General features: G+C 34.5%; 2 protein-coding genes across 11 annotated transcripts in view; both read right to left on the reverse strand.

Moving 5' to 3' along the window:
* The window catches only part of mcf2a (MCF.2 cell line derived transforming sequence a), a 56,186-nt gene extending 49,210 nt beyond the window's left edge, over positions 1-6,976 (reverse strand). For all 4 annotated transcript variants that reach the window (XR_015507626.1, XR_015507625.1, XM_087281726.1 and 1 more), the window contains exon 1: positions 6,510-6,976. Coding sequence is in view for 2 of the 4 variants with exons in the window: in XM_087281726.1 (XP_087137852.1) it covers positions 6,510-6,603 (94 nt within the window). In the remaining 2 variants the exon portion in view is untranslated. The remainder of the gene's footprint in view (positions 1-6,509) is intronic.
* Positions 6,977-9,042: 2,066 nt separating this feature from the next.
* The window catches only part of atp11c (ATPase phospholipid transporting 11C (ATP11C blood group)), a 166,415-nt gene continuing 163,131 nt past the window's right edge, over positions 9,043-12,326 (reverse strand). For all 7 annotated transcript variants that reach the window (XM_087281721.1, XM_087281719.1, XM_087281718.1 and 4 more), the window contains one exon: positions 9,043-11,658. In XM_087281721.1, coding sequence (XP_087137847.1) covers positions 11,608-11,658 — 51 coding nt within the window. In that variant the 3' untranslated portion in view covers positions 9,043-11,607. The remainder of the gene's footprint in view (positions 11,659-12,326) is intronic.

Raw genomic sequence — 12,326 nt, forward strand, 5'->3', positions numbered from 1 at the left:
TTTATGTGAGATGTTTGCACAATATCAAAATAGCCACATAAATAAATGACTTTTTGTTAATGAAATTTTTTGTTTTTATTCATTTATATAAACAAATATTCAAAACAGACCAAAATTTGCAACTGTGGCTGCGTCAAACAACTCAGTAGGTACTGCATTTGAGTTTAAATGTACTACTCGGCCATTAAAAAAGTACGATCTATACAGTATGAATGTGAGCAGTATGAATGGAACTCGGACATACTACATCTGCCATTTTGTCATGATCACGTGAACTACTCGCATCAGTTGCGTCACTTTACTCCCTTTCATGAATTCTCTCACAGGGCATCATGGGATATCATAGCATGCATCAGATACACACTTCAAAATCTCACCGAAAGTAGAAGGTCATCCGGGTATTGCATACTCATTTTCGAATTCTATGAATACAGACATTCTACTTGGCTTGATTGGCTTGCATACTGTTTTTAGTGTACTATATAGTATGGAAATAGGTGATTTTGGACGCAACTTGTGTCAGACCTTTCTGATGATATGTGATTTTTCAGGATTAGAAAAATGTTTTGATTATAATACACAATGTTGGGGAAAGTAACTTTTGAAAGTAATCCAATACAACATTGGATTACTCACCAAAAAAGTAACTAGTTGTGTTAAGCTTATTAGTGTTAATTATTTTTGCGTTACCTTTTGTTATGTGGCTTAGGCTTGATCTCTTTCAAAACTTCTTTATTTTTTCTTTTGTTTTTTTTTAATAGAGTTCTGCAATTAAAAACACACTGTACTCAATAACCTACACCTACATTTACCTTAAAAAAAAACACAGCAAAAATATTATTTTAGGATAGTATTATCTGAGGATTTCCTTACCGCAGAGCTATACATGCCGTATATACAGATTGTTGAAAGTTTAAAGCAATGTGTTTGCTACTTTTTCTGTTTTGAGTAAAATGACTGACCATTGAGACAATCCCTTTTTTCTTTTCTGCGATGCGTTCTAAATAACGAACACATTTTCTCACTGACTGCGTGATTCATTGTGACTACTTTAATTTTAATACAGCAATTTATATTTTAAAAGCAAATTAATTAAACTACAAAGTAACTAGCTTTACATTTTCAAAAAAAGTATCTAAAACATTATTACTTATTTATTTTAAAGTAATGCTACTTTAAGTTACTTTACTTGTTACTTAGAAAATAAATATTATTACATAACTCACATTACTTGTAATGCGTTACCCCCAACACTGATAATATAACATTTTAAATCTTGTAATACGGCACTGCCCACTTGGGGAAGGAGCTCACCAACGGGCTTTAAAGGGGATCTATTATGCAAAGATCGCTTTAAAAGGGATTTAAACACATTTACCACCATGCTGACACACATGCATGTGTAGCTTTGCCCTTTTTTGAAAAGTGAATCTCATTTGAATTTAAAGCAACAGTCAACGGGACAATTTGGATTAAAGCTTAAAAGCAGACAGTTTCAAAGAGTTCTAAAACAATATTTGTGGGCTATTGTGAGCGGATAATTATACAATAATGGCGCTTAATAAAGTGTCTTTAAAGTGGATACAGATCATCAGATTTCCAAATTCTTAATAAATTTAGAGCTTAAGCTTTCAAATGATATCTAATATAAGATGAAGTACAAGATGGGAAAAACAAACAATAACACCCAAATCACACAGGGCTTCAGTGCCAACGCTTGATGGAGGGTGTGTCTTAAGTTGGGGCTGATGCGATCATTATAGCAGCGTCAGCCAATGAAATAAGTCCACAATTGGCTACTGTCTGACTGGCTGATGATTCTGTTGGTGCTAGAAAAGTTGAGAAATTCCCAACTTCTGCAGCGAGCAATGGGTAAAGTCTAGACCGGATATGCGACGGCCGAAAGTGCGATAGCACATTAATAGAGCAGCATTTTTATGTCACTGTATAATAATAATTTATATTTTTACAGTACTGTGATGGTTGGGTTTAGGGTTGGTGTGGGCGTAGGCATTCAAAAAAGAAAATTTATTAGGTAATTTAATAGATAGCATAAATAATACTCGGTACAACTACTGTTTTTACATTACTGTGACTGTTGAGTTTAGGGTTGGGGTAGGGGTGGACATTAATAAAATACAATTAATGGGAAAGTTAATAAATAATATAAATAATTCTCAATAACTTCTGACCGCAACCGTATCAGATCTAGCAACAACCCAAGCAATGCTGAAGCAGCGCCAACGGACACACAATTCAGTTTGGCAAAGCTTGACGTCACCTATTCAAAGTGTATATGAAGCGTTGAAGCTGATGCCCAGTGTGAATGGGTATAAGTGTCATGCAAGATGTCAACACGATTGGTTGAATCGAAACATTTACAAATCACAAATTTCTCACTTAACCTAATTGATTTCCATTGGCTGTAGGCAAATATGAATTAATCAATGATTCATTGCTTATAGGTTGTTTTTACGTGACGTTACTAATGATGCACAAAAATCAGATGGAAGGCAAGAAGTGATTCCTCTATAGAAATCATATCAGAACGTCAAAATGTTTCTGTTTTATGTTATTTATAATTGTTTAAATCGGCCTAAATAAGAAATGCAGAACAGCTTTCACAGACTTCCAAAGGTTTTTGTTCAGAAAGTTCAAGAAACCGGCTGAAAACCGGAGGAAAAGGAATGTAATAGTTTATTTCAATACATACATCTGTACAAACTTTTTTGAACATGATAATTTGTTTGACAGCACTAATAAAGATTATATACAGGCCTAGCTATGTGTATGATATGTTAACGGGCTATAAAAAAAAAATCAGCACCACACAAAAAACACCACCACACTTATACAAAATCCAGGAGAATATAAATAAAGCACCCAGCCATGTAATCACTGCTGTGAAATCTCCGTCTTTGCAATAACCCATGTCATACTGGCGTTTCAGCACAACTAACAACCGTAACGTGAACATCAAGATGCGCAGCAGCGGTGAATATTAGTAGCTAAGTAGATAGAACAAAAAAAGAAATGCAACCCTTATGACAAAACTAGATAGTTATTATTGTGGAGCAGTTTTTCGCCCTTGCAAAAATAAATAAATAAATAAAAATGTAGAAAATTGAAGCATATTGAACAATTTGTTCATAACAACAATTGTGTTGACCCACAGCTATAATTACTGACAGTTTATTCCAAGTAGTTATCTATATGCTTCCAAATACTATAGTATTTACTATAGTATTTTGTCATGTAACGTAATAGATTAGACAGTATGTACCGCCTGGATGACAGGCAAATAGGTTTTAGTTCAGTAGAAAACTCCACCCTCTTCATGATTTAAAGATCACACCCAACATATGTGCTTATTTTCTATTTATGTCTCCTTTGAAATATGGTATAAATCACAAAAATATGGACTTTCCTCTATGTGTTCCATTCAGTTTTTCACTTCCTGCCCTCCAACTTAATTTCATGCGTCACCAGAACCATGTGATTTAAAACAACCTATTCAGTGTCATCAAACTGCATATCTGTTTTGGTTCTGCATATTTTTTTTTCCTTGCAACATGCTGACCAGCATTATCTTTCATATTATGTATCACCAAGGACCACCCTTCCTGCTAAATATCTTCTTTAATCATGTACTTTTATTGTATTTTCTACAATATATCTTGGATGGGGTATATTAGAACAACATCATATTTCTGTATAATGAAAAATAATGATTTATTGGATTTACTAACATTTTTAAAGAAAGTGTTTGCAAACTGTTTTTGTGGGCTGAATTTAAACCTACAAATGAAGTTGAACATACTAAATTTAGTTAGTTTGTTTCAATTCAACCCATAAAAATTGTTTGCAACCACTTACCTTAAAAAAAACCTGTACATCCAATAAATCATTTGTTTCAGTGTAGCGAACTTATTTTTATTCAAAATTAAAAATCCTCAATTAAAATAAAGTGAGTAATATCTTCTTCAGTGTCCTCCAGCATGGGTGTTCTCTACAGTGTTCACAATGCACCAGAATGTTATCATTGTGAACCTGGATAAGCCTGAGAGGAGCTGCTCATATTAAACTGCATCATTACAACATAACAAACAGCACACACTCACATAAAACCACCCTACGCCAACAACCTGAGATACACTGCCAATAATCCTACAACAATCACGTTGAGGAAACCCAAGCATTGTGAAGTAAAGCAGTAAATATTACATAACACACAGCAGAGTGGAGTGATTCAGACGCAGACCTTTAAATGCTTTTAACTGTGGCCTGAGGAAAGACACGCTGGCTAAAAATGAAGATGCTGAGTCACTGTCTGAAGAATATTCGGTGGGCTTAATGCTGAACTGAGAAGCAAAGGAGCAGGACGTGGGGTTAAAAGCAGGTGATCTACTAAACTGTCTCGAAGCCCAGTTTGTAATATGGACAGGACTTCTATTTTGATCCTTTAATCTCGCTGCTGGCCCAAATTCACAGTGTGTGATTATAAACACACAGCTTACTGTATCTGTCCTTGAAAATGCTCTAAATATTGAAAATTAAAAGGAGATTAATTCAGGAAGCGTATGTTGGAATTATGTATGGATAAGTATTTGTTTTTGCACATTTTTACTTTAAATTACATTTAAACTGGTATTTACCTAAAAACCTATTTTTTAACACAAAAACCTATTATTAAATATTGTCTGAACACAAAAACATATTATTTGTAAACCAAACCTATTATTTCATATGTAATACAAAAACCTATTTTTTTATTTTTAGAACACAAAAACCTATAATATTAAATATTGTCTGAACACAAAATCCTATTACTTGAAAACCAAACCTATTTTTTTTTAAACACAAGACAATTATTTGATTTTTTTAACACAAACACCTATTATTTAATATTTTTGAACAAAAAAATATTTAAAAACCAAACCTCATATTTAATTTTTTTTTTTTACACAAAAACCTATTATCTAATTTTTTTTATCATTTAATATTTTTGGAACACAAAAACCTATTATTTAATATTTTTAACACAAAAACCTAGTATTAAATATTGTCTGAAGTTTGAACACAAAAACCTATTATTTGAAAACCAAATCCATTATTTAATATTTTTGGAACACAAAAACTTATTATTTGAAAACCAAAACAAATATTCAATATTTTTAACACACAAATATTTTATTTAATATTTTTGTAACATAAAAACCTATTATTTAATATTTTGGATCACAAAAACTTATTATTTGAAAACAAAACCTATTATTTAATATTTTTGGAATACAAAAACCTATTATTTGAAAACCAGACTTAGCAGCAGCACAAAGCAAATGGATCAGGGTGAACTGAAGTATCCTGATGAGTCTGTGTTAATCGTTTGATCGGTTGTTATCTGGGAATAACATAACTTGGAATGTTGATTGGCCAATCACAATCAAGTTTTGCAGAGAGCAGTGTAGCAATACGTGTTAACATGAATCAACAATGAAGTATTTTTTAAATCTATAAGATCAAGTTAATCTCAGTAATTACTAATACATTTTAGCATCAAATGTATTTGTTGACATTAGTTAAATGGACAGTTTACTAAAAAAGAAAATTCTCAACCAATTTAATCCTCAAGTTTTTTTCTTCTTCTGTTGAACATGAAACAAGAACTTTTGAAGAATTAAGCTGCTGGTTTAGAAGAACAGCATATATATATATAATAACAATAATAATAATTATATATATATATATATATATATATATATATATATATATATATATATATATACAATTTAATTTGATAAATATTTTTTTATATTATTATTATTTAGTAATAATATTATTAAAATATAATTTTTTATTAATATTTTACTTTGTGTGATTTACATCACAACATTTTGCATACACTAATTTAAAACTTTTTAATCTTTTTCATAGTGATTTGCAAAAGTTAGATTATTTTATTGCTTTTTAAAAAATGAATTTCTTTAATATCCATTTATTTGATCATCTTAGCAAAACGTTTGACAGTTTTACACCTTTTTATTTGATTAAATTATCCATTACTTATTTTCTACTGATTTTAAACATCATTAGTATTGTTAAACTTGTGTTATCATCTCCATTTTAAAGCCTTTTTGTGCATTGCATTTTCTCTTGCAGAACCATGAGGAACCTCAAACTCTAATTTATGAAAAATATTAATCATTTAACCAGCATTATTAATAATAAATTATACTAAAATGTTCCCAATAAAATATGTATCCATCCAGAATATGCTTCTAGAAGTCCTTTGCATTTCATTACAGACCTCCTGCACATCCATTCAACCAGATTATCAAATATCAAATCTAGGTTATGGCTAAAACTCCATCGAGTTATAAATAGCACACATAATCCTTGCAATATCACACAAACCACCAGTGAACATCCTGAAATCAGGCATTCCTTATAAAAAAAATAAATAAAAAAAAAGAGTTGATTCAAACACACACACACACACATATACTCACGCTGCAGTGTGCTCTCCAGCTCCGAGCCTGCCTGCAAAAGGTTATAATAGCCCTCCATGTCTTTTTGGGGCTCCGGAGGAGAGGCCGAGCCCATTCCCTGGCTGTTCCCGGAGAGAGGTGTGACTCAACTCTGAGCCCGTCCAGGCCTTTACATCCCACTACTCCACTCAGAATTCATTGTGGACAACATCCACAGATCCCAAACGAGGATTCGCTTCAGTCACCTTGAGCAGGAACAAGTGCATCAGCAAACTCCAAACGCTGGAGGAAAACCGCTATCCGGAAAGATCAGTCTGCTGCAGCCTGAGGTGCCACTGCAACATCACATCTCAGCTTACAGAAACCACACACATACACAAAGTGAATAGGATTAAAAGGGTTTCCCGTCCACAGTGCTGACGGTCTGAAAACACACTAACTCCTGAGTTGGAGTGCGTCAGATCTGCATCGCTGTTGGACTGACTATTGACACTCTGCCAACTCCCTCCCCATTGACTTTCTCCAGTGTGGAGTAGAGGGCACGCCTCCCGCTGAGCTCCAGGTTTCTCATTGGTCACCGGGAGTGGCTTCTCTCACTGCTGTAAAGGATCTCTGCCTGCTGTATTACACCCAGATTCAGGCTTACTCGCTCTTACAAACACACACACACAGAGACAGAAAGAGAAAGAGAGAAAGGCAAGCTGTTCTGAATATCACTATTGACAGCAAAACTATTTTCTCTTCCTAGACTGAAGAGTTTCATTGTTCAGAATACAGAAAAGTATGACGCGTGGGAAAATTGCGCAAAGACAAACAGCTGCATGAATAAGAGGCATTGTAATCAGAGATCAGACTATGCTTCTACAACCACATCTCATGTCCTTGAGACACTAGTGGTTTTAAATTACATATGGTAAATACAGTGTGCACATCCTTTACAAGAGAAATACAGCACAAACATAACACAAAGATAACATCTTATTGACTATTTTTAATGATAAAACCCACATTAAAACCAATATTATTTTATACATACATTGCCATTGAATTCAACTTTCACGCATGAACAACTAAATTGTAGGTAAAAGTAAAGGACTATCCAAGCTATATAGCTAAAGCAATACTATTAAAGGGCACCTATTTTACCCCTTTTTCATGATTTAAGATAAGTCTTTTGTGTCTCCAGAATGTGTCTGTAAGGTTTCAGCTCAAAACACCCATCAGATTATTGATTAAACCTTTTAGAAGTTTGTAATTTTCAGCTTGTAGCTGATTTTGTGGCCTGTGCCTTTATTGCTAGTTCTACTCGCTCACCATTCACACGTGCCTGTCAGAGTATGCCTCAAACTTCGGCTGCGTCAGATAAACAGCACAGTGACAGACATGAAGGAAGCAGATCTCGCGTAACATTTGTGAGAAATTCTACAGTGAGAACTTTCCCAATGATTATTTGACGTATTTGTTGTTGAATTAATTCAAGCCTTTCTGCAATGATGAGTCAGCCACAAACACAGTGGGGACACACAACTTGCGCTCTAAATTTGCACTGTTTTTGCACGGCAAATGTGACAGGATACACATTAATATCCATGTATGTATGGATATCCGTTATGTTAATGTACAAAATAAACCTGGTGTAACATCAACAAACAAGGATTGAAGCACATTTTTTTAATAATTGTACTAACATGCAGCTGTGGTAATAAAGATGGTAAATCACTGTAATTTATTACAAACATACACAGTTTTAAAAATGTTTTAAACTTGTAAAACTCACTCAATCACATTTGACGATGACTGATGATCAGAGAGATGAACAGATCTTTTATTCCTGGTTGCTTTGCGTCTCGTTGATATGATTGTACGCGTTACTACGCAGACATGTTAATACGCAGCTGCTAATCAATATATTGGGCAGGGAAACTGCACTGCTATTGTATGTCACGTTGCAGTGTACCTCAAAATGGGAAGGGTTTGGATCCTATTTGGAAATTAAAAAGAGACTTATTTCTCAATTCTGTCCAAACACAGCTTACAAAAGATGATTTTCATCAAAGGTGCCCTTTAACTAATAATAATACAAAAATATTATCAATATATCATCATCAGCATTAATTATATTTTATAATACATACAAATAATTATTATACTCCTATACTGTTACTATTGTTATTATTTTATTCAATTATTGTTGTGAACATTGTTATATTATACTGTAACTGCTTTTATCAAAGGTAAAGGACATTCATAGATTTGAGTTCAAAATAGGTTTCATTATAGTATTTATTTTAATAATAATATTAATAATGTGTACTACTGAAAATTGATGCACATAAGCAAAAATTTTTCTATATCTTGTTTTTGCATTACGACCAGGCACAAATAAATGTACACATGCACAAATACATAATGTTAGATATGTTAAAAATACATATTTACATGTATTTACACATACACACACACACACACACGCTCTCTTTTACAAACACATAATTAACACAAATTACAACAACAGCTGTCACCCTAGAGACAATAAAGACAACACACAAATGTCTTCTTTTAAAACAGCTTTTTATTAAAGAAAACATGTTTGAAACAGACTGGTCTTGAGAGGTACATTCAGATCAGCTGGAGCCTGAGGGACATGATGGATGGAGCAGGGCTGACCGTGATGATGCCTGATTCACCTCACATCTCAGCCCTGTCTCACGCTCCACATTCAGGCCGCCTTTCATAGCTTTTTTTTTTTTAAATAGTCATTTTCTTTTTCTTATAAAAAGTGCCTCAAAAAGTTTCATTAAAAATACAATCAAATATTTATATAGATATTTTTTTTTCAGGCAACATGAGAATCCAAGAATTATCATAAGCTTTGAAAATAGCATCTCTGAAGTAATTTAAAGGTCTGTTTGGAAATTTCAAACATTGCAGGCAAGTTCTGTTTCCCCCTCCTGAACTGAGCTGAGCAAACGCATGAAGATGTGATGTAGAATGTGTGTATGAGCTCACCAGGGTTCAGTCCAGTGGTGGCATTAGTGGTCACACATGCACTGACAAAAATGAAAAAAGGCTCATGTTGGATTAATGTTCACACTGAAGCACCTCTCCAACCGGACACCCGTCTAGCTGACAAGCAAATATATCCATTCCAGAGCTCTGATACATTTCCTCTAGAAAGCTGATTCACAAACAGAAATGAAAAGAAGGCCTGGCGGTACACGCAGGGCTGTGATACAGCTGGATTAAACTCAGCCCAAGATTGAGAGCCGAGCTTAAGATGCTTAGCATCATGACACAGTCAGAGGTCTAACACACACCACTTCCCCATAGATAATCCACACACACATGCACGCTTGATGATATAGCTGAAGCTGGAATGGGGCATCTTTCATATGGCATTGTTTAAAAGAAACATAATCAAGAAAAATGCCAGACATCTGCTTTTTTAACACCCATTTTGGACTAGAAGCAAACAGAGTAACAGATCATTCATATTAAAGGGATGCAGATCTCAGCTGCATTCACACCATATACTACAAGATGATCTCTGATCAAAGAAAGAGCCCAGAGCTGCTGGTCTACAGAAACCCAATCTGTTCAACAGCGGATTGCACAGGCAAAACAACAAAACAATTGGCACAAGCTGATAATGATTCACAATTTAAAAAGAGAATGAAAACCTCTGACAAAAATAGAGCATCTGTGAGTAGAACAACAATAGGTACAATAAATATGTCAAATAGAATTACAGTCAAAAACAAAACAATTGAATTATATTCTAAAAAGTGACTGAAATTATGGCACGTAGATTGTAATGGAATGTATTCAGAAGCGAAGAAAGAAGATTGCATGTCCTCTAAACCACTAGAGGGCAGGCTTTAAAATTTACCAGAGCAACAGCTTTGATTTGACCATCATTAAGGACAATTCACACTGCACCAACAGATGCCAATAAATGGGCATAACCCGGATTACAGCATGGTCAGTGGGAGAATCTCTGATAGGCGGGAAACACAAGTGCTATCTGTCAGTGCAGTGTGATTAGTTCAGTAACTTCTCTCTCTCAAAAAACAAACAAACAAACAAACAAACAAACAAAAAATGTAAAAGTGTATTGTCTGCATGGAGGTGAAGGCATGTTTTCAAGCACTGGCCTGGTACATAAAATGGACGCATTCACAATAAACATCAAACTCAGTTCGAAATACGCAAATAACTGCGCATTGAGGACAAATCTTAATATGTGATGGTTCATCTTCAAGGGTAGAAAAAATAGAGCCGGTCACCCGCTTTGATAGAATCCTTATCCTTTTTTTTTTGGCATCAAGCAACTTTTCACTAGTACATTTCTCAAATATGTAATCCACCTGTAAACTGATCCCTGTTTCAACAAAGAGTAACAATGAAAGAAAGCAACAGTACATTATAAGAAACGTCTTCAGAAATCAAAGTGGTTTTCACTTTCTCACACACACACACACACACACACACACACACACACACACACGTACATACAATGTCATCAGGAAAACAAATCCCAGAACTCTTTGTGGTCGAACAAACAGCAAGTTGTTGAAAGGCAGCTTTTATACCCATAGGGTCAGGGCCCTTGTTGCAGCATCTTAAAGAGAGAGCTCACATTTAGGGATCTCAAACAGCTACATATCAAAAAATGCTAAACTACGATTTTGGGATTGCGGTCACACCTGGCAACCGGTCACAAAAGAGGCCCAACTGTCTGCCTACAAATGAAGTAAACCAAAGAGAATGGCGACGGTGGAAAGCTGGACTGTTTTAGGGTGATCATGCAAGGACGTTGGTACATTCGGTAGCAGTTAAGCGCTACTGGCAACTTATCCAAAGACACATTTATCCTGGTAAGGATAAATATGAAAGTCCGGCAGTAGGGAAAGGCAGAACACCGTATGAAAACGTAGTTCTGGTGGAATCATGCGGGGATGTCAAACTTTGAGAGGACATGAAAGACAAAAGCCTGGTTTGATCAGTTTAAAGTTGGTTCCATTATCGTGTTTGCTTTAAACAGGCAGGAGGAAGAGCAGCGACCCCGTCAGATGCAAAGGTCCCATCAGTAGTCTAAACCCAAAGCCGTCTATGGACATCAGTAGAGCTCCTTCAGATGCTTATAGGAGAGAGGTGTGACAGCAGCCGTCTGTGGTGCACAAAAAATATCACCACACAAAACTCTTTAGCACACGTCAAAAACAGTGAGAAATCTGGTTAGTTCATCTCGTATTTGATTGATTCGTTAAAAATAACCAAACCAAACACAAAGCCAGTTGATTTTGTACACACTACTAACCCAAAATCGAATCAACCTGATCTGCACCAACAAAAAAGCACTTTCACAAACAAACAAACAAGAAAAAAAAATTTTAATAAAAAAAATTAAAAAATAAAAATCAAAGAAAAATCTGGTCAGGAGTGATTCACTCATTTTATTTCGAGCAACAAAAAAGCCCTGATGAAGATCATGATTTAAGGAATGTTCTGGATTTAAAACAAGCTCTATTTAGTAGAAAGGTAAAACCTTTTCTGAAATCTCTGTCAATCTGATTTTTATGTAGCAAGAAAAGAAAAGTTGCAGCTAAATAAAATAAAATAGAATAATAACATTCTCTACTATAAAGCAGGTTAGAAACAGTATGATACATAAGTAGAATGTCGAAAAAAGTAAATAAGTTGGCATAAAGCAACTGGATAACAAACATGACAAATGTAGTAAATCCATATTACATTCATAACATAGACTATAGAATGTACACAACAGTTCTGTCTGGTTCTCGAATCTGGTTGGCAGATAAAAGTGCGATATTCTGC

The sequence above is a fragment of the Danio rerio genome, chromosome 14 (assembly GCF_052040795.2).
Source record: "Danio rerio strain M-AB ecotype USA chromosome 14, GRCz13ab, whole genome shotgun sequence".
NCBI classification, from domain to species: Eukaryota; Metazoa; Chordata; class Actinopteri; order Cypriniformes; family Danionidae; genus Danio; species Danio rerio.